Source organism: Stenella coeruleoalba, assembly GCF_951394435.1.
Source record: "Stenella coeruleoalba genome assembly, chromosome: 3".
Classification (NCBI taxonomy): Eukaryota; Metazoa; Chordata; class Mammalia; order Artiodactyla; family Delphinidae; genus Stenella; species Stenella coeruleoalba.
The window spans coordinates 88,905,844-88,930,346 of NC_137148.1; the positions used below are offsets into that span (position 1 = coordinate 88,905,844).

Below are 24,503 nucleotides of genomic sequence, written 5' to 3' on the forward strand. Positions count from 1 at the left end.
AATAAGAAAGATGAAAGAAGTATTTCAAAACTATAAGGAAAAGGATCACTTGATAAATGCTATTGAGACAACTGGGTATCCACCTGGAGGGAGGGAGTTAAATCTCTATGTCATTATTTAGCCTTAAATAAATTCCATATCTACTTTTAAAAAATGCATGTCCATCCTCAACACCATTAAACAAAAAAAGTACAAGAAGAATCAGGAGAGACATTTTTACAAAAATCTCAGTGTCATTTTAAACATTATACAAAACCTTGAAGCCAAAGATAAACAGATTGTTAAATTTCACAACATACACATTAAAGAAAACACTTACAGAAAAGTCAAAACACCAAAAATCTGGACACAAAGACCACATTGAGAAATATTAATAATTATATAAGAAAAAAAGGTATTTCAAGGCTGCAATGACCATTTATAAATAAATTATACTGGTAGGATTTTCTTTTTCATTTTATTTAACAAAAAAATACCTTTTACTATATCAAAAGGAGGTTAAATATAGTCTTGGCAAAGTTTAATTTTACTTTGGGTTTTAAGATGAGAAATAATGTTATACAACAATTTATGTATTTCAACTTGAAGAACAACTCTAATTAGAATTCTATTCATTCTAATGTGCAAATTTAACTTGAGGGATAAAAATATTTATGAAAGAGATGCAGATAATGCCCACATACAAGAATCAACACATTTTAAATACAAAGAAACAGTATCTCTTTGTATAGCTAAATTCATAAATGTTTCTTTAATTTCAGATCCTAAACTACACTTCAGAATAACACATTTATAAGATTTAGTCTCGTAAAATTAGAGAAATTAGCATAACAAAATGTGCTTATTTTGTTAAATTTTTAATGTCTAACACATAAAGATAGTAGATGCTTTATTTTCATGCATAATAATTAGGTCCAATGAAAAATTAAGCCTCAAATGGTTTTAAAATACAAAATCAAACTAAAAATTCCTAAGCAGCACATCTCTCTTCACACCTTTATGAGAGTACTTGCCACACTGTACTGTAACTCTTCTGGTGACTCATTTGTCTTCTCCTAGACTGGGAACTTCTCAAGGGCATACAATGTTGTCTCTCATCATTGTAGCCTCACTTCCTGTAACAAGTGCTTGACACATCATAGGTACTCTCTCTCTCTCTCTGTGTTGCAAATGTAATAATAAATCCTTGAAAAATAATCTTTTAAAAGTCGAATAATTTAGAGATTAAACCCAGAATAGTCCTTGGAAATGTCTGTTATTTCTAAATAGATTTCTGTTTCCTATTATACAGCCATCAAAATGACTCTGTGGGCTTCCCTGGTGGCGCAGTGGTTGAGAGTCCGCCTGCCGATGCAGGGGACACGGGTTCCTGCCCCGGTCTGGGAAGATCCCACATGCCGCGGTGCGGCTGGGGCCATGAGCCATGGCCGCTGAGCCTGCACGTCCGGAGCCTGTGCTCCGCAACGGGAGAGGCCACAACAGTGAAAGGCCCGCGTACCGCAAAAAAAAAAAAAAAAAAAAAGACTCTGTTACTCTGTACTTCAGATACATAACATAAAACTCAAATACATTGGTGAAAATGATTCAGCATAAGAAATAAACATTAATTTATGAGTTTTTTAAATTCAAAGAAGGAAACTAAAATAAATAATTCTGAATCAATAAACAAAAATGTCATTAATACTCTTTTACTATATAAACAATTTAAACATTTGATTGTCTTTCACGACTCATTATAACACAGTTACAGAAACAGAAAATAAGTGCTGTGTAGCATATGCTTTCAACATGTTACATAAAGTTCATTCACCATTTAACACAAAACTTATCAGGCTAGAAGAGTAGCCATGTGCTGGGCCAGAGTTGGCTTGAAACTATAACAAAAGGAATTTTGATCTTAAAAAAAAAAAAAAAGAGAGATTCTGAATAATAGGGTCAAAAGTATCTTTCATTTTGTGTAGCTAACAAGAGAAACAAATATCCCCATGGGAATGTAAGTATATAATGTAAGTTTAGATGCTTAAAAAATCTTGAAAACATTTCAGCAATCTCTGTTTTCTTCCTCCCTATATATATACACATATGCCCATACCACACACACACCATAAGTAACACATTCACAAAAATTTAGACCTCCAAGGCCCTTTCTTCATTTTGGTAATTCAAAAATCAACAAAATGTCATTACAATGTTACACAGTAATTTATGAGACTTAAGAAGACATATTATTTAATCATACCTCCAAATGGTCAAGTCTAAAAAAGTAACCCAGTAGATGGAAGATGCAGAAGCCCTACTGCCATTACTACCAACGTCACAAGTATTTCACCTGGGAAGGGAAATTGCCAATCTGTTCTTTCCTTTTGAGCAATTTCAGCACAGTTTGGAGGAAATGAATGCTGCTGCTGTAACAGGAAGCCAAAAATGCCCCATCAGGTATCTGCACAACCTACCTCCAGTGAAAATCCTAGAAGACCACCCACATGATATTCTCTTAATTACAGGCCATACTGTTACTTCAAAGCTTCAGATAAACAGACTGTTGCTCCCTTTATGATTTATGCTTCATGGTTAAAGATCTCTATTTTTCAATAACAGAAACTAAATTTAATAACATTACTGGAATAGCAATATTAAAAGAAGATATACCAATAAACTAATACTATTGGGTATCTTAAAGAAATTTTCATTAAAAAGTTTTAAAATATGTTATTATATAATCATGCATCGTAGAATTTCTGAAAGGCAGACAAATCAAATTAAATCCCTGAAAACACTAACTACTCTGATTTTACAAATCTGAGTGGCTTCCTTTAGCTAATAAAATCAGCAATTTCAGTATCCATTAAAAACAGCACAGAATATTAAATCTTCAGGTTAATACCAGCATTTTAAAGTAATATAGCTATATTATAAGAAATTTATTTTATAAAATTCTGGACAGCATAATAAACATTCCTAGTTAAATGGTATTTAACTAACCGGTTTTCATTTTATAACAAGACACACATACATTTAAGTACTTGCTAAGCTTTAGATATAAGCTCATTTTTAATAATACTAATTGTATAGCAAATGTTTAAGATTTCTAATCCCTATCGTGGAGGTAAGGTACAGAAGAAAGTAAATGAAATTTGACTTAAGAGTCAAAAAAGCCTAAAGGGAATTACAGCTTACAAAATCAAGGGTACCCTGTTGCAAATCCTTTGCATGGATTCCACGGCATCCAGTTGCTAAGATGGATTCCCAACACTTAATTTGAAGAACTGTTTCTTTAGTCTAATATATTTAGCATTGATTAATAGAAAAATTTTATTATTAAATTTTTACTAAAAAATGTTAAGAGTATTTACATTAAAAGTTTGTAAAGTCACCAGAACAGCTGGAAAAGTCTAAAGAAAAATACAGAAGTGTGATGTCTCTAATTTAACTTTAAATTCAAAAACATAAATCTCAAATGGACACTTAATACTGCCCAGCAATTACTAAGTGTCTACCTAGTAAGTCTGTTGCCTGGTTCTCTGAAAGCCCATTTCCCACCTTTTTCTTCTTAAATGTCACCTTCCTATCCTCCCCATCTCTCAACATCTAGTAACAATGAGAATACTGAAGTCACTTGAGACTCATCTTTTCTTCCCAGCAGCAAATCTACAGACTCACCTACACTTGTACCTACCTGTTACCTTTCCACTAGTTACAATGGAGGAGTCTCTGCTCCTATAGACCCTCTCCCTGAGCTCTGGATCCCTTTTCATCTTCTTATCTTCTCAAGAACTTCACTTTATCTTTGCTATAATTATCAGTTAATTACTTTCTTCTTGAACATTCTACAAGCAAACAATCATGCTTTTAGGTTTTTAGGGGTGAGAACAACACTTTTCTAGGCCCCAAATCCACCTGTAATCCCTTCCCTTTAGTAAAGAATTGGGTATCTCCATTTTCTCACCTTCAATTCCCTTTATTTTTTAATTTCTTTTTTTTCAAATGCAAAATATATACAATCTATTTTAGTTATAAAGCATATTATACTGAACATTCATAAACCCACCACTTAAGCCAGGAACTAGAATATTACCACTGACTAGCATATACCTTGTTTTCTACACTTTTCCTATCCCCTTGGCATGACCACAGAGCAAAGTACTATCTTGTTGATGCTGTTGTCATTCCACTGCATTTTTCTTTTTTTTAATATTTATTTATTTATTCATTTTTTTTGGCTGCGTTGGGTCTTGGTTGCAGCACACCGGATATTTTGTTGTGGCACATGGGCTCTCTAGTTGTGGTGTGCATGCCCCATGGCATGCGGGATCCTAGTTCCCCAACCAGGGATTGAACCGGCGTCCCCTGCATTGCAAGGAGGATTCCTAACCACTGGACCACCAGGGAAGTCCCTCTATTGCTTTTTTTTTTTTTAATTTTAAAAAATATTTATTATTATTATTTTTTAAATTTTTGGCTGCGTTGGGTCTTCGTTGCTGTGCACGCGGGCTTTCTCTAGTTGCAGCGAGCAGGGGCCACTCTTCATTGCGGTGCATGGGCTTCTCATTGTGGTGGCTTCTCTTGTTGCGGAGCAGGGGCTTCAGGCGTGCAGGCCTCAACAGTTGTGGCACGCAGGCTCAGTAGTTGTGGCTTGCTGGCTCTAGAGCGCAGGCTCAGCAGTTGCAGCGCATGGGCCCAGCTGCTCCATGGCTCGTGGGATCCTCTTGGACCAGGGATTGAACCCGTGTCCCCTGCATTGGCAGGCGGATTCTTAACTACTGTGCCACCAGGGAAGCCCCACCTCCATTGCTTTTTGAAAGATGTTTTCACTATTTTTGCATACTTAAACAAGATATTTACTACTGCTTGTTTTTAAGCTTTATGAAATAGGTATCATACACATTTTCCCAGGAATAGTTGTTCTCACTCAATATTCTATCTTTAAGGTTCATCCATGCTTTTGCATGTAGCTGTGGCTCATTCATTACCATTGCTATGTAATACTCCATGTACGAATATGCCACTAATTTTTCTCTTATTAATTAATACTTGGGTAATATCCACCTCAACCAGCAGTGTGTAAGAACTGATTTATATCCTCCAAAACACCTGACATTGTCATATTTCTTAATATTTGCTAATCTGATGGGTGGGTAAAAGATGATACCTCCTTGTAATCTTAATGTACACTCCCCTGATTACTAATGATCTAAGTAAGCATCTTTTGATATTTTTATTCACCATTAATATTTCTTCTTCATTGAATTACCTGCTCAATGTTTTGGTGATTTTGCAATCAGACTGTCAGTTTTTCTTACTGATGTCTAGGAGTTCTTTTTTTTTTTTTGCGGTACGCGGGCTTCTCACTGTTGTGGCCTCTCCTGTTGTGGAGCACAGGCTCTGGACACGCAGGCTCAGAGGCCATGGCTCACGGGCCCAGCTGCTCCACGGCATGTGGGATCTTCCCGGACGGGGGCACGAACCCGCGTCCCCTGCATCGGCAGGCGGACTCTCAACCACTGCGCCACCAGGGAAGCCCTAGGAGTTCTTTATACATTCTGCACATTAAGAATTTATACTATAAATATATTTTCCTAGTTTGGTTCTTTCCTTTTCGGTGTCTCTTCCTTTACATCTTCTTTTATTTTTCTGCCTTTTATTATTCTCCCATCCTGCCATGCTAATACTTCCCCCTCAATGGCTACAGAAATGGTGCAACCTGTCTTGCTCCTGATCTTAAGGGGGAATTTTTTTTTAATGCTTCCTTATTGAAATGATTTCTATTTTTTTTTAGACAGTTTTTATGAGGGCAAGGAAATTCTGTTCTGATCTTAGTTTCTGAATTTTTATCATAAGGAGGCACTGAACATTACTAAGTGATTTTTTTTTCCCTTGCATCTACAGAATTTATCATATGAATTTTCTCCTGTATTTTGCTAACGATTTGGTGATGACATTTACAGGTATTCAATGTGAAACTACTTCTGCATATCTGGAATAAACTCAGATTGGTAACTGAGTTTTATCTGTTAAAAAAATACACTTACAAATTCAGATTTCCAATAATTCTGTTTAAGATTTTGATGTGTATTTTAATAAACGAAATAGGTTTATAATTTCCTTCACAAACTCTTTTGGTATTAGGGTTATATTGGCCTTATTTGAATGACTTGGAGAAATAGTTCTTTTTCCATTCTCTCGAAGGGTAGTGTGATATGATCCTTGAAAGTTTAGTTTAAGAGAATTCAGCTCTAAAATCACCTGGATCAGTTGTTTTCTCCATGGGAAGATTTTAAACCACTGACTATGTATCTGTAATAGTTATCATATTATTTAGGTTTCCTATTTCTTCTTGAGTGACTTTTGGTGAATTCTATTTTTCTAGGAATTTGTCAACTTCTTCTAAGTTTTCAAATTTACTGGTATAAAGTTCATAGTACTCTTTTTAAAAAGTCTATACAAACTTTATTGTGTTTGCAGCTGTGTCCACTTTTGTATTTCAGTATTATTTATTTGTGTCATCTTTATTTTCCTGTTCACTATCAAGTAGAATGTCTCTTTTTCTTAATCTTTTCAAAGTATCAGCTTCTGATTTCTTTGATTCTATAGTAACTGTTTTCTGATTTATTGAATTTTGTTCTTATCTTCCCTAATTCTAATTCTTATCTCCTTAGTTTCTTTGTTGATTCTAATATTCCTTTTCTGTTTTTTAAGTTAAATGCATAGCTACTCCACTTTCAGCTTTTGTTCTTTTCTAACATAAGCATTTATAAAGATAAATTTCCCTTTAAATATCAATTTCATTGCAATTCCACAGATTTTGATTGGTGGTATTTCCATTATCATTGAGTTGGTGAGCATTTTAAACTTCTAGTATGATTTCTTCGTCCTACTGCTTTTTTTTTTTTTTTGTGGTACGTGGGCCTCTCACTGTTGTGGCCTCTCCCGTTGCGGAGCACAGGCTCCGGACGCGCAGGCTCAGCGGCCATGGCTGCTCCGCGGCATGTGGGATCTTCCCGGACCGGGGCACGAACCCGTGTCCCCTGCATCGGCAGGCGGACTCTCAACCACTGTGCCACCAGGGAAGCCCTGTCCTACTGCTTTTTTAAAAGGATGGATAATTTAAAATGCATGGAGGGTTTTATATAAAGTATATTTATATATTAAGAATTTATATTTGTATTATTTATTTCTAAATTAATTGCACTGTGGTCAGAGAAAATGGTCTCTAGGACATTGATTCTTTGAAATGTGTTAACCTGTACTTTGCAGTCTAGTACATGTTCAGTTTTTGTGTGTTTGTGTATTCCACAGCATGCAGTGTTCATTAAAGCAAGCTTAAGTAAGTTGTTCAAATCTGCAATTAATTTTTTATATCCATGAATTATTAATTGAGAAAGGTATTTAAAAATTTCCTAATATGACAGAAAATCTGTCAATATTCTCTAGGTTGGTTAAATTTTGATGTATATATTTTAAGTCTGTGCATTCAAGTTTAAAACTGCTACATTTTACTAGTAAATTGGACTTACTACATAGTGACCTCCACTCTCCCCATTAATGCTTTCTCTGTCTTTAAGTCTAAATTGCTAATGTTAGTATAATTAGTCCATTTTCTTTTAGTTAGTGTTTCCCTGAAATATCATTTTCTGCCCTTTTACTTTCAATCTTTCTGTATATTAATGCTTTAAGTGTGTCTTTTGTAAACAGCATTTAACTTTAAAAAAATCCAACTGATTTGAAGCTTTTCTTTCACAAGCAGAGAGTAAGCAATTTATGTTTATTACAGGACTTTTTCTTACATCCTGCTTTTTCATCTTTATTTTTCTTCCCTTTTTTATGCTTTTTCTTCCTTTTTTTTTAACTGTTATTTGGATTGACTTTAAATGTTATTTTTCCATTTTTTCCTCTTAACTCCTTTTTTCCTCTTCTACTGGTTTCCAATACATATACTCTGTATTTATTCTTGTAGTTGTTACCCTTGAAATTTTACCATACAAATTTAACATGTCAACAGTTAACTTTCAGACCTCTCCCAAACTATACACTTCAACTCTGAGCTTCCCCCATCAACTGAAATACTACTGCTGTCCAGCATTTTAATTCTGTCCCCCCTCACCACTTGACTTCTATTTTTTTTAAATCAAACTACCGGTTTTATTATTGTAGGATATCAATGCAAGTAGCTGATGATTTTCAAATGTGTTTCTGTTTATACATATACCTGTACATCTACCTACAATTCAGGATACTTTCCTTAAACTTGTAGGTTAAATATGCAAGTGCCTCCTGCCGTCTACAATGCATGTCTCACTGGCACTGAAAATTTCAAAAAGGAGTTCCTACTTCCCAGTCCTCTCCTCAGGCTTCCTCATCTCAGTCAACAACATTAACATCTACCCAATGTTCCAACCAAAAAACCTAGGCATAACTGACTGATTTCTCCCTCATCTCACACCCAATCCTTCCTAATACTTATAACTCAAAAATATTCTGAAACCTCTTCACCTTTTTAAATTCTCACTACCATCCCCTCACAGCCTAATCCACTCTCATCCTCTTTTTTGCTTTAGTCCCTTTCCAATTCGATCTCCACAAAGCTGTTAGAGTGATCCTTTAAAAATGTGTGTCAAATCAGTTAATTCCTCACTTAAAATCTCACTGCTCTCTGAATAAATTCCAGATGCTACATGTCCTGCATAGTCTGGTTCCTGCCAACTTCATCTCATATTACTATTCTTTCCACTCATCTGCTTCAGCCCCACTACCGTCTTACATACCAAGCCCTTTCCTTTTCAGTACCTCTGCTCTCATCTTTCTTTTTGCCTAGAAAGCTCTCCTTCAACTAACTGCTAATTCTCATCTTTTAGAGCTCAGCTCAAAAGTCAATTCCTAAGAGAAGTCCTCCCTGATCACTCTAATTAATGTAAGCCTCTGTCAGTTACTTTATCACATTAGTGTTTTATTCCCTTCACAGTAATTATCAGTTTGTAATTTATCATATTTGTATCTTGTTTATTACCTGCCTCTCCCACCATAATGTAAACTTCATGGGAGAATCTTATTTGTCTTGTTCACTGATAATAATCCCAGGATCCAGTACCATGCTTGGCACATACTATATGCTCAATAAATATCTGTTGCATGAATAGCTACTATCACAAATTACATATGAAAAAATTAATAAAACGTAGTAAACTAACTAATAGTGATTAGAGATGATCAAACATAAAGTTAGGAAGAGGAAAAAAATGCCACCTCAACCTACCACTATCAAAACCAATTATGTTCTTACATTTCTTTCTTTACAAATTTTCTAATATGCTTTATCTCCAGAGTTTCTTACAGAAGTAATCTCAAACTGGAAATTTAAACTTGTTGAAAAGTAAAAATTGTAATGTCCAAGTTGAAATAGGTGTTTCCTAAGAAAACATATTTACCAAAATAGTTCCCTTGAGAGACTAAATTAGAACCAATTATTATAGAAAAAAAATTTAATTATCAAAGAAATACTCCCTCACAACAAAACACCAAGCCTAGAAGGTTTCACAAGCAAATACTAACAGTCTTTAAAGGAATAAATAGCTATTTAAACACCAAAAGATATACACACACACTCTCACACAAATATATATATATATTTGTGTATATATATGTGTGTGTGTATATATACACACAAATATATAAATAAATATATAAAATTGCTCATGATCATTAGGCCAAAAGTAAAAAATCATTATATCATTTCCATTGGTGCTAACAAGACTTTAATAAAATTCAACAAACATTCTTGCCAGAAACCTATGAAATACAAACAGGTAAAATTTCCTTAGTGTGATTGGGATTGACATATATACACGAATATGTATAAAACAGATAACTAGTGAGAACCTGCTGTATAGCATAGGGAACTCTACTCAATGCTCTGTGGTGACCTAAATGGGAAGAAAATCCAGAAAAAGAGGGGATGTATACATATAGCTGATTCACTTTGCTGTACAGCAGAAACTAACACAACATTGTAAAGCAACGATACCCCAATTTAAAAACAAATTTTTTTTTAATTTCCTTGGTGTGATTTAAGACAAAAAAATTGTGTATGTGTGTGTGTACATGTATGAAATCAACCTAAAACCCCAAATCATTCTTACTAGGGAAATACTAGTGGAGCAAGGGCTGGTAAACTATGGCCTACAGGTTATTTCCAGCTTGCCAATTTTATAAATACAATTTTGTTGGAAGACAGTTACACCCATTCATTTACATATTGTCTATGGCTACTTTTACACTATAACAGTAGAACTGAGGAGCTCCAACAGAGACTGACACACAAAGCTGGAAATATTTACTATTTGGCCCTTTGTAATACAAATTTGACAAGCCCTGCACTAGAGCATTCCCATTAAAGTTAGGAAAAGACAAAGATATATATCATCAACCACTAATTTCTGGAGATATCCAATGCAATTAGAGAGAAATATTAAAACTTCAACTTTTCCTACTGCCTGCATTTCCATGAAAAAATCACTGATTTCCCTCTGAGGGCTTCCCTTCTCCCTTGCTATTATCTTCACTGAATAGCAATGGCAGCTCTGATTCACTCATACCTGACTTACCAAATGATCTTTTAAATGTCCAACATTTCTTCAATAAAGCAAAATGGAAACACATACTGTATCTAAGACAAGACACTGTAATTACCAGTATTTTCAATTTAATTGTTCTTTGGAAAACACCGAAGGCATAACAAAATTCAGCAGGATCTACTGATCCTACATAGGGCTTGTAATGCAATTAATAGCATATCCAACATCTGAATGTGATGTATAACACTCTTGTGCAGTATGCATAAAAATAACAAATCTTACTGTTAACATACCCTTCCTGAAGAGATAATTCTTGGTTTTCCTCTTCGGGACCACTGCTATCACTTTGTAGTTCAGGTTCATTCTCATCTTTTCCTGGCAGAGTCTCCCAGCTTTCATCACTTGAGGACTGATCTTTTTCCGTACCAGAAAATCGATGAGGCAAAGAGGCAGACCATTCTCCATCACTGCATTCTGAACTGCAAATTTAGAACAGAAATATACTGTCATTACAAGTGCATTTATCATTTGGAGTGTTAACCAGGCATCATGGTAGAGAGTGGAGTACTGATGCTCTACATGTTTCATCAGGTGCCAATTAAATTTTAACATATTTTAAAAATAAATACAGGGCTTCCCTGGTGGCGCAGTGGTTGAGAGTCCGCCTGCCGATGCAGGGGACACGGGTTCATGCCCCGGTCCGGGAGGATCCCACATGCTGCAGAGCGGCTGGGCCCGTGAGCCATGGCCGCTGAGCCTGCGCGTCCAGAGCCTGTGCTCCGCAATGGGAGAGGCCACAACAGTGAGAGGCCCGCATACCGCAAAAAAAAAAAAATAAATAAATAAATAAATAAATACAGAGATAAATATTCAGCAGAATGTAACTTTTTCAAATGAACATAGCATATGGCAAGTTATGAAATTATCAATTTATTATTTTCTTCATTAAAGTAACTAATTCTGTGGTGCTTAGACACAGGTTCTTTATATTTTAGACATACTTCTACACAAAATTTTCAGTAATTTATTCGATAATGCCAGGTTAAATGCTATCTGGAATAAATAATAGAGTTATTACTCACCTGACTTAAAACAACTTTCTAATTACATACTGACAACTGATATTACATCCTCTATGAATATATTTTCACTATTACCATGTTTTAAAAGCTTACTTTTTTCTTCCTTTTACAAAAAACACTTTACAATGGAGAGAGATTCAATTCATAAAAAGCAGCACTGACAAATCTTTACTGAAGTCCTTTGGTAAGATTGTGAACACAAAATAAATTTCAACTCAAGAGAATATTTCGATAAGGAATGAAAAAGTGTGATAAAAGGGTTAATAAAAAATCTCCGAAGAATTACTTTTAGATAGTATGCATATTTAACTTTGGTTAATTTGGTCACATTCAACAACTCGCAAAGCATCAGACATCTTATATTACCAGAAGCTAAAATACTATTTAACAGTGTTGAAAATAAATCTTAAATGCTTTTTCTAACCATAGCAACCATTCTGGTCAAGAATTCTCTTAAAGATATTACCCTTTGTGCACTGACTTTTAAGAAACCCAAAAATAACAAAATTTAATCTACTTTTTTGAAAGGAAGTGATAATTGGTATTGTCTCCTTCTACAGGCAGATAAACCCAAGATGCAATTAATGAAGAGCAGCATTAATCTGAGCTCTGAGAAGTTAGCAGAAGTAAAAAAATAAAATAAAATCAACTTCCAATTTTCAGGGCCCAAACATCCTGGAGAAGAAATAGAACACAGCCCTGGCATAGCAAATAAAAGGTGTTCCTTCACTGGGTATGAGCCAAAACTGCTTATATTCTGTAAAATTTTCTGTGACCCAAAGAATAATCTAAGATCAAGTAAATCATTTCCAGACTTGTATCAGTGTCAAAATCTAACACAGAAAATAGTTTTAAAGGAGCTTACTGAGCTAACTTCCCTTGACTATGAAGCTTCTCAAATTCACAGCTAAATTACCAACTCCAGTTTTGAAATGTTTTTAAGAAGTAGAGTTGGATTTCTAGATTAATTTCTGGCAATTTTTAACATCTACTTAAAAGTGAATTTCATTTTTTAAACATTTCTCTCAGAGATTGATCCTGTCCAGAAAGATAACATATGAAACTTCTGAACTTTTCTGAATTAATGAAATAACTGATGGAATATCTCTGAATTTCAATAGAAAAAGAATGTCTATGATAAACAGTCAACATATTTAAGAAGTTTATGTCAAGGACTGGCAAACTATAGCCTTTTAGCCAAATCTGGCCCTGCTGCCTGCTTTGTTTGTTTGTTTTATGGTATGTGAGCTAAAAATGTTTTTTTTTTTTTTACCTATTTATATTGGATTTTGCCTCTTAGTTTAAAAAACCTAAAATATTTACTATCTGGCCCCTTAAGAAAGTTTGCAGACCCCTGGCCTACATCATTATTACTCATTACATATAACACTCACCTCGAAGTAGATAATTTTTAAATATATATCCCTAGCCCTGATCACCATACTAAGCTTTTATAACCACTAACTGCCCACCAAACATTTTTAGATTTTCAGCCTTTTAAAAATTATAGTTTTATAACAAAATTCATCTGCCATATAAGTCCCTTTCTTTATTTTCTATCTAATGGTATTATCCTGCCCTTAAGCTGGAAACCACATATCTTTGACTCTTCAGAAACTCCCCACTTTTAAGTCCTTTTTTACTTTCCATTCTTTCTGTTCAATGGCTCTTATGTACTATCTCCTTTTTCTCCATTTCCCCTAACAAACCTTGGTTCAAGTGCTTTTCTCCAAACTAGATTGAGACAATCAATTATTAACTGGTGTCCCTAAACTTAATCCCAAATCCCTCAACTCAAAGAACGCATTCTGAATATCCCTATCACTTCCATTTATATCAAACAGTACATTTCTAACATTACTCCAAAAATTTTCAACAGTTCCTCTCTACTAAAGCTGCATTTCATAAACTTAAGCCATTTGCCTACAGTACTCACAATTTTTGCTACAGTTGTACATTAACACTGTGTCTTAAGGTACAGCAGTTGAGAACACAGGTTCTGGAGTCAGCTGGCCTGGATTTGAATGCACCAGTTATTAGCTGTGAAAAAGTTACTTAACCTCTCTGTACCTTTATTGCCTCACCTATCAGGTAAATATAATAGTATCCACTATCTCCTTGAGTTCATTTGAGGAATAAATGAGTTAATATATAGAAAACATTCTAACAGTGCTTAGTAAATAATGTCATCAGCAACTATTATCAAATCTTTTTTTAAACAACAGTTTTTTTTTCACTCAAATACATTTTAGTTATCTCTTAAGCAATATCCATAAAGTTCCAAATTTGATGTGCTAGCTATATTTTTTTTGATTCACACTAATATAAATATATAATGATAAAAATTAAAAACACTTGTCTGCGTGCCACTTAATATATTTTACCCTCTTTAAAAAATACTGGCCTACAGAAAAAAAAAGTTTGAACTTCTAATGGCACTTATGATTTACTACATCTGATCCCAGTTATGAGTACATCCTTACATCCAACTCTTTCCTTCCAATATGCTCTATTCCAAATGCTGTCCCCCAAATACGAATTTTCATCGCAACTATTCCTCCCACCACCAAGAATGTCTTCACAATCACTTCACCTTTTTTCCCATTTCAGGACCAGATCACTCTTTCAAGACCTTCCTCTACAACACTGCTTCTTTTGTTTTTCAATTAATTAATGGACTAGCCTTCTTATTCGTTCAGTCTAAACCACTAAAGTGCAGCTGCTTCTTTAACACTGCATTTAAAGGTATTTTTCTAAGTGCAAAATCACAGTTCCTTTTCCCAGAAAAGCATCTAAGGAGATCTGTCTGAATTGTGAAGCACCTGTAAGCTCTTGGAAGTTAACTAAGACTGTGCTATCGAACGACTTTACATAGACAACTTTCAGTGATATCAGTTTATTTAAAAAGGGCCAACAATTAATCGTCTTTAAAGTACGTTCCCCAGAAATTAACATACATTTGTGATATAAGTGATAGAAAGTAATATATCAATAATTTCCTATTAATAATTCATTCTGAACGTTATTATCTATGACAAATTTCAAACTTAATGTCTATTAATAATTTGTAGCTCTAAAAGTCCAAACTGGCTCAGAGGGCTAGTCGGAGGAAACTATGAATTGATGGCTAAGATTTTTTACTATGAAAAACAAAAAATCTACCACAGGCAATTTCTTTACTGAAGAAACAAAATACTACATTTAACATCAGGTGAAAGTTCCATCTACAACATATGATAGCCTTTTTCACCGTGGCAGTGGAACACCACAATGGCAAGAGCAAGCTCTGAAGTCTGATAGAGTTTAGGTTAGGATCTGCTCAGTACTTACTAGTACAAGCCTGGGCAATGAATGAACTTCCCTGAGCTCACTTCTCCTCATCTGTAAAATGAGGATATTAATATTTACTTTTCAGGTCTACAGTGCTGTTTAAATGAATACCACAGATAAAATGTTTTGCACAATTTTTGGAAAATGGTAAACATTTAATAAAGGTAGTTCCTTCTTTCATTATATAAGCTGTTTGCTTAGAAATTTCATTTGGATTTTCTACCCGCACACCACCATTTTCCTCTTTTCTCTACCAAAGAAAATCTACTTGACATCCTCTGGTCTTACTGAATAGCAGTATCAGCCTCCTGGTCACCCAACAGCTTTATACCAGAGGTCAGCAAATTATGCCCTGGAGCAGAAGCCAAATCCGGCCACCTGTCTGTTTTTTAGTGGCCCGGACGCTAAGGATGTGTTTTTCATTTTAAAATGGTCATACAAGTATCCACATAATATCCTCAATATTGCCTTTTGGTCCACAAAACCTAAAATATTTACTATCTGGTCAACCTTTTAAAAAAAGTTTGCAGACCCCAAAAAAGACGCAGCAAAGAAGCATCGAACATAGGTCAATGGAAGAGAAACCATGGAGCAGAAAAGGGTGAGCAAACAGCTCAATGGTAGCACTGAAGTCAAAGAAAATGGGTAGAGAAAAAAATCAATTGGCTATGGAAATTGGGAGGTCACTGTTAACATGGGAGAATATAGAAATAATACAGGGAGTTAGATTTTGAGGCATTTAATAATAGTGGATAGTGAAGGAACAGAAGCAGAGTATGTGGAACATTTATTCTGAAAATTCAGCAGTGGAAGAGAAAATATAAACAGGCAAGTAGTTAAAAGAGGGAGCAAGATCAATGAAAGCTGCCCCCAGGATTTAGAAAATTTAGAGAAGGAACCCAGGAGTAAAGGTAACAGATATGTAAGGTGTCAGATATGACTGCAGGCACAGAATGAGAAAAGTCAGCTCTCTTCATTGAAGAAGAAATTTAAAATAGGAACCAATACCAACATATTCTAATATGTTAGTATGTTAATATGTATTCTGATGGAGGAGAGGAAAACAAGAAAGTTCACATTTAATTATTTCAGTATCTCCAGGAAAGCAGAGACAAAGTTATCCACTAAGAATGACAGGAGTATAAGGAACTAAAAGCAAAAAGAGAAAAGATTTTAAAATAACTTTTCAAGGAGAACAAGCAACAGAACAAACAGGACACAAAATGATCATGGACTAACGAGGACCCATTTGTTCTTGATTATAAAAGCGTATGAGTTAAACATTAAAAATTTTTCAAAGTAAAAACTAAAATACCACTGTGACTTTTATATGGTCTTTCATTAGTACTGTCTCCCATTAACATTTAGAGCTATATGCAAGAGCAAAAAACTATAACTTACTCAAGTATTACACTCTTTACAGATTCAATTGTGAATCAAAAAACCTTTTTCACATAAATAAAATTATATGTGGTTTCTAGACAAAACATTTTATGTACAAATCTAGGTAGAAATCAGATACAGAAGTAAAACCAGGCAAAAGCCACCTCTTATTCCCTAAGTCCCCCAAGGAATGGTTTGTTTGTCTTCTTTGATATTTATCGCATCCACAAAAACTCAACTATATAGGAGCTTAGGGAAGAGTGAAATTTTAGATAATTTTCTTATCTGACCATCTGTGGATCAAAAACACTTTTGAATTTTATTGAAAATACTCTGGAAGGAAATTATATTAAAACATATTATATAATTCAATGCATTTTCCAAAATAGTATACTAAACATAATCTAACAGTTTGAGACTTTTTACTAGTACTAACACTGAACTATGTTGTAATAAAGTAATACAAATGGAAGCTGTTCAAATCTATGTCTACTTAATTTAGTAAATAAGGCCCAAATGGTTTGGTTTTTTGGCTGTGCCAGGCAGGTTGTGGGACCTTAGTTCCCTGACCAGGGATCGGACCTGAGCCCTTGGCAGTACCACGGGACCTCCAGGGAAGTCCCTGGTTTTTCTTTTTGAATTCTGCCTGCCTTTTACAACTTTCTGATCTTTTCCCCTAGTATCAAAATATTGTAATCTATGACTCCCTAGCATGCCTGAGGAACGAAGATATTTATCCCCAATTTACTCCTTTTAAACTTCTATGAACTTGGAAACAAGATATAAAGTTTTCCTAAAATATTAGAGCATGTGCTTAAAGATCTTTGTTTTGGCTGTTCATAGATGCTTTACTTGTTGGGAGATAGCGAGATCAGAGGAGCTTTCTTCATGGCTTTCAGCAAACATACAGGAGAGGAAAGGAGCTTAATTTAGCCTCATGATAATTATCTGTATATTCTGTCTTCCTCATAAGGCTGGTGAACACCAAGGCAACAGGAATCATGATTATTTGTATTTACAGAGTACCTGAAACAAAATGTGACCCCTGGGAGGATTTCAATAATCCTTTTTAAGTATATCAAATGTAATCAACTAAATAACCAATATTCCTTTTATTCTCCCAAAGTCATCAACAACAACAAAAAAGTTGTCCTGACATTTTTATCTTTGGTAAGGTTTTTTACCTTTTAAGCAAGGTTAAGGCCTAGGGACAAAAACTCTGCCAAAAAACCTCAAGTACTATAAGAAGTGGTTAAGAGATAGCACACCTCTCTTCAGAGCGATTAGGCCTAAGGTTAAAATGTGCTGGCATGGCTGAAAGGTTCTTTTAAACTCAAGATCTTGTCCTCAAACAGTTATTAAAGTTCTCAGGGTATATTTCAAAAGAGCAGGGTATTAACCTAACTCTTCGGTCTAATTCCAAGTCTGGTAATTATATGCTGCCTGTTAAAATTCCCCTTGCAGTTGTAATTTAATAAGGTGGCGTTCAGTTCTCGTCAAACAGCTCAGAGCAATGCAACCAGCTACAATGCTTATCCCATAAAGTGTAATGTTTCAGATGTGATTAAGTGATCATTTAGAATTTTTCAGGGAATCAGGCCGTACATTCATTAAAGTATTTTTCCAGTTGTAAAGAATAAACTATATACTTTTTAAGGGGCCAAAAATTCCTATACCTTGAAATGTCACAGTAAATTTTAGTTTATGTTATTTATAAGACAGTTCTGTAGTTATTATAATACTAACATGACAAGAAAACTCTTCAAATATATCATCTTCAAGTTTTACAAAGCAGAGAAAATGCAAAAATCCCTCACAGACGCAAAGCAGAAGCTATTTATACTTTCCTTCTCAAGGCACTGGTGAGAGAGTCACTGTGTTTCCCCATTTCTCCAATCTGCAAATACCAGAACTTAGGAGAACTACAGTAAAACATTAGGAAGATGAACAAGTGGCAAAATGAAACTAAACAGGAGTGTACAGCTACGAAATTTCAACATTTATCTGGCGCCATATTAAAAGGCATTCTGGAACTGTGATCTCTTGCAGAGAGTAAGGCAGAGGAACTGGAAACAGTAGCACAGAAATAGAATTACTCCCCAAGATTGTACAGACTTTTTAAATGAGGTCCTAAAATATATCTTAAGGCTCACAGATGCATATATAGGTAGAATCCTAGGTAGAATCATTATCCTTGATGAAAGCCTTAAAAAAGAAACAAAAAAAAGTAGTAAGTGTTTCTGTCATTTCAATGTGTCTTAAAGAATACTCTAAAATTAGTTCCATCATCTAAGTACACCCAACTACAGGTTCTATAAGTCAATATATTACTAAAAAGTTTCTATTAACTGTGTTTTTCTCATCTATATTTTGTTTATTAAAAAATCTGTCATTTTTCAGAGTACTGACATTATGACTCAAGGAAAAAACTTATAAATAAATATACAAAGACAACACCCTATAACTCTTAAAAGGCCAGAATCATTCTAGGCAAAGAAAACAATGCTACTATTAACAACAACAACAGCAAAAATCAATTTAAAAAGCAAGAGCCGAAAACACTACCATTTACCACTGCAACAAAAAGAATAAAATATCTAGGATTAAACCTACCTAAGGAGACAAAAGACCTGTATGCAGAAAATTATAAGACACTGATGAAAGAAATTAAAGATGATACAAACAGATAGAGAGATATACCATGCTCCTGGATTGGAAGAATCAACATTGTGAAAATGACTCTACTACCCAAAGCAATCTACAGATTCAACGCAATCCCTATCAAACTACCACTGGCATTTTTCACAGAACTAGAATAAAAAATTTCACAAGTTGTATGGAAACACAAAAGATCCCGAATAGCCAAAGCAATCTTGAGAAAGAAAAACGGAGCTGGAGGAATCAGGCTCCCTGACTTCAGACTATACTACAAAGCTACAGTCATCAAGATAGTATGGTACTGGCACAAAAACAGAAATATAGATGAACGGAACAGGATAGAAAGTCGAGAGATAAACCCACGCACATATGGTCACCTTATCTTTGATAAAGGAGGCAAGAATATACAGTGGAGAAAAGACAGCCTCTTCAGTAAGTGGTGCTGGGAAAACTGGACAGCTACATGGAAAAGAATGAAATTAGAACACTCCCTAACACCATACACAAAAGTAAACTCAAAATGGAGTAAAGACCTAAATGTAAGGTCAGACCCTATCAAACTCTTAGAGGAAAACATAGGCAGAACACTCTATGCCATAAATCACAGCAAGATCCTTTTCGACCCACCTCCTAGAGAAATGGAAATAAAAACAAACATAAACAAATGGGACCTAATGAAACTTAAAACCTTTTGCACAGTGAAGGAAACCATAAACAAGACGAAAAGACAACCCTCAGAATGGGAGAAAATATTTGCAAATGAAGCAACTGACAAAGGATTAATCTCCAAAATTTACAAGCAGCTCATGCATCTCAATATTAAAAAAAACAAACAACCCAATCCAAAAATGGGCAGAAGACCTAAATAGACATTTCTCCAAAGAAGATATACAGATTGCCAACAAAGACATGAAAGAACACTCAACATCATTAATCATTACAGAAATGCAAATCAAAACTACAATGAGATATCATCTCACACCAGTCAGAATGGCCATCATCAAAAAATCTACAAACAATAAATGCTGGAGAGGGTGTGGAGAAAAGGGAACCCTCTTGCACTGTTGGTGGCAATGTAAATTGACACAGCCACTATGGAGAACAGTATGGACATTCCTTAAAGAACTAAAAATAGAACTACCATATGACCCAGCAATCCCACTTCTGGGCATATACCCTGAGAAAACCATAATTCAAAATGAGTCATGTACCACAATGTTCACTGCAGCTCTATTTACAATAGCCAGGACATGGAAGCAACCTAAGTGCCCATCAACAGATGAATGGATAAAGATGTGGCACATATATACAATGGAATATTACTCAGCCATAAAATGAAACAAAATTGAGTTATTTGTAGTGAGGTGGATGGACCTAGAGTCTGTCATACAGAGTGAAGTAAGTCAGAAAGAGAAAGACAACTACTGTATGCTAACACATATATATGGAATCTAAAAAACAAATAAAAAATGGTCATGAAGAACCTAGGGGCAAGACGGGAATAAAGACACAGACCTACTAGAGAATGGACTTGAGGATATGGGGAGGGGGAAGGGTAAGCTGGGACAAAGTGAGAGAGTGGTATGGACATATATACACTACCAAATGTAAAACCAATAACTAGAGAGAAGCAGCCGCATAGCACAGGGAGATCAGCTCGGTGCTTTATGACCATCTAGAGGGGTGGGATAGGAAGGGTGGGAGGGAGGGAGACGCAAGAGGGAGGGGATATGGGGATATATGTATATGTATAACTGATTCACTTTGTTATAAAGCAGAAACTGACACACCATTGTAAAGCAATTATACTCTAATAAAGATGTTAAAAAAAAAGAAAAAAACAAGTCATGTACCACAATTTTCATTGCAGCTCTATTTACAATAGCCAGGACATGGAAACAACCTAAGTGTCCATCAGCAGATGAATGGATAAAGAAGATGTGGCACATACATACAATGGAATATTACTCAGCCATAAAATGAAACAAAATTGAGTTATTTGTAGTGAGGTGGATGGACCTAGAGTCTGTCATACAGAGTGAAGTAAGTCAGAAAGAGAAAGACAACTACTGTATGCTAACACATATATATGGAATCTAAAAAACAAATAAAAAATGGTCATGAAGAACCTAGGGGCAAGACGGGAATAAAGACGCAGACCTACTAGAGAATGGACTTGAGGATACTGGGAGGGGGAAGGGTAAACTGGGACGAAGTGAGAGAGTGGCATGGACACATATACACTACCAAATGTAAAATAGATAGCTAGTAGGAAGCAGCCGCATAGCACAGGGAGATCAGCTTGGTGCTTTGTGACCACCTAGAAGGGTGGGTTAGGGAGGGTGGGAGGGAGGGAGACTCAAGAAGGAAGAGATATGGGGATATGTATATATGTATAACTGACTCACTTTGTTATAACGCAGAAACTAACACACCACTGTAAAGCAATTATGCTCCAATAAAGATGTTAAAAAAATAAATAAATAAAATAATTTAAAAAAAAAAACCAAGAGCCAAGTAAACTACCCTTTTTCTTGAGGGTGGAAAACAGTGTAAATATTTCATCAACTTCATTAGATGACATCAGGCCTAACTATAAAAAGCAAAAAAAAGAAGCTTTTATTTTTGATTAGTGTCTATAATGGAGAAAGCACAGCCAAATTAAATGATTTTCTTCAAAAAAAGCAAAATGTAGTAAAAAATGCTTAGAAATACTACTTAACAATTCCCACTGGGGTCTAAGCCAGCACCCAGAAATCAAACACTTTCATATTTCTGTAGCAAAATGTATGAATACTTGAAAATAGTCCTCGTTTTAATTTAGATCTAGATCCGCCATCAAGTAAGTTAATATTAGGTCAGGTTTTGTTGTCAATTTCTGTTTTTAGAACTTTGTGGATTTTGGATAAAAGACTGTGGACCTAGACTGAAAAAACAGAAATAAATCAGGCACAAGTTCTTTTTTTTTTTTTTTAATTGGCCGCACCACATGGCATACAAAATCTTAGTTCCCCAGCCAGGGATAGAACCTGTACCCCCTGCAGTGGAAGTGCAGCATCCTAACCACTGGACTGCCAGGGAAGTCTCAGGCACAAGTTCTTAACTAACTTTATTCTTAGCTTAGAAAATAGTAGGTTACATAAATACTGTCTGCTAATCCTTGAAGTTTACAAACTTCAAGATAGCAGTAGAAATATTTTAATTATTTCTACAAGTTACTTATACTATACTACGGAAGCTTAATTCATACATCCAATGAAAATCAAAAAGATTTTATTAACTTTATGATATGAAATAAAATATATAAAATGCATTCATATTCAAAAGGATAAATTTCTTCCCTTGTAGTACTTTCTAGTTAAAAAAAACTATTTCTTTAAATTAATAAAATCTTGAAATTGCACTGTAATTGAGCATGGCAAGGGTTCCCACTAGCTTAAAAGGATAGGTGAAAGTGACTCTGGGGTAATGAAAAGTCAGCAGTTGGACAAAGAAATTCTCCATTTCTCTCTTCTTTCTGTTGTCCTACAGTTTGGAAAAAAAGGAATCTATGTAAGAGGAAACAGAATGCTTATTATAAGAAAAGTTATATGTTCTCTTGAAAATAGTAAATTATAGTGGTGAAGAACACAGAGCCTGGAGTTAGTCAATAAGTAGATAATCAAATTCCAGCTCCACCTTTTACTAGCTTTGTGACCTTAGGAAGTTAGTAAGTGCTCTTATGCCTCAGTTTCATCTATAAATGCGGAAAATAATAGAATGTACCACATAAAGTTGTTAATGAAAATTAAATGCTAAACAAAAATAAGTAAAAAAATAAACAGTGACAGGAACAGCAACAGGAAGAATAAACAGGTGATATTAGTAAATACTGGCAAAGTTAATGCAATATTACCAATCAAAATTTTCTGTGGTTTTAATCACTTTTTAAACCCAGACTGGCTTAGAAATTTTTTTTAATACAATAAATGTTTACCTTGCATTTTATTAACTGAAATACCATGAACTGAAATAATTAGTAGCTCTATCTTTCTATAATAATGAATAACCATTACCTGAACTTATAATTTCTGTAAAATCCTGAAATCCCTCAAAGAAAGTTTCTGTGAAAAACTAACGAGTAGTTTACATGTATGGTTACCACTCAGTAAATAAGAATATTTGATAAGTCAAAATATCTAACTCACTGACTATGTCAGACAGCCCATCCACCAAATATCATGGTACTAGAAATAAACCACTTTGCTCACTAAACCATCTCATAAAGCACAGCACGAAACCTTACCTATCTTCATCTTTGTCATACAGTTGGTAATAATCTCCACAGCCATTCCAAAACGTGTTATCCACAACTTCTTGCCTTCCTGTGGCTCCATTTTCTGGTGTTATTTGGTTATCTTCTGTTTCTCTCTGTGTAACTCTTGCGAAAGGCAGATCCAAGAACATACAATCATGTTCTCCATCATAGTCATCACATTTTATTAAGAGGTCATCTGAGCCATTTTCCTCAACTTCCAAAGCCTCTCTCCACCTCTGAACACTTCTTTGTTTAGCCTCATGCCTATTAAAACCTGTTTCTTGGTCCACCTGGCTTGAACTTATCAGTTTCCTAACTTTGGGCCTCACTACCTGTTCAGGAGAACTTCCCTGGTTTTTGCCCCTATCACTGGTATTTTGCTCACTGCAAATATGCCTGGGAGCACAGGCTGAATCTTCAACTGAATTTTCTCTTTGTCTCTCCTGGCTAGTATTATTTTGTTGTTTCTTTCTAACCACTTCATCTTCAGAAGAGGACCTCTGAAATTCCTGATTGTTCTGATTGACAAACTCAGTATCACCAGTTGAACTTTTCACTAAAGGTGCTGAATCTACCTCTTCAAATTCATCTCTTAATTCACAGTTAAAAGAGGGAACTGTCGGTGAAAGACCAGTGTATGCCTCTACCTCTCCATTTTCCAACTCAAACACTGTATTGCCCAATGCTTCCTGATATCTACCACCTTCCACAACATCTGCAGAGAGCTGATGACTGTCATTATCCTCTCCATGTCTGCCATCTGGATCATAAGAGTCAGTATGAACCAATGTAATTCCATTTTGAACACTTGAAGCATTACAAACTTCTGAAGTATATTCTCCCTCAGAATGATTGTGAAGATCCGTACTGCTTCCTAAGGTCTCCCTGCCTTCCTCGCTATGATGTACTGCAGCAAAGGATGGACTGCTCTCAATGGTTTGATTCAATGCTGTATCACAAATGGGAATTTCTGCTTCAGTTTTTTCAAATAAAGGGTCATTGGGTAAAGAAGAATGAACTTGATCCAATGGACTGGAACCTTCATAGGGAACAAAAGAAAACATATTTAGAGGGATTAATTTAGATAATGTTTTATTTAATAATGACTCTTTAACTAGAAATCATACCAATTATTACTTATTTGAGAATATGAGTGAATTTCTCTGACAGGTGCTTATAGGCTCC

The 24,503-nt window shown here is 35.0% G+C and overlaps 1 protein-coding gene across 1 annotated transcript in view; it reads right to left on the minus strand.

Moving 5' to 3' along the window:
- Positions 1–24,503, minus strand: part of PJA2 (praja ring finger ubiquitin ligase 2) — a 79,848-nt gene that overhangs the window by 25,621 nt on the left and 29,724 nt on the right. The window contains exons 4-5 of the mRNA XM_079915309.1: positions 23,307–24,357; positions 10,862–11,047 (exon numbers count right to left, since the gene is read on the minus strand). Coding sequence (XP_079771435.1) covers positions 10,862–11,047; positions 23,307–24,357 — 1,237 coding nt within the window. The remainder of the gene's footprint in view (positions 1–10,861; positions 11,048–23,306; positions 24,358–24,503) is intronic.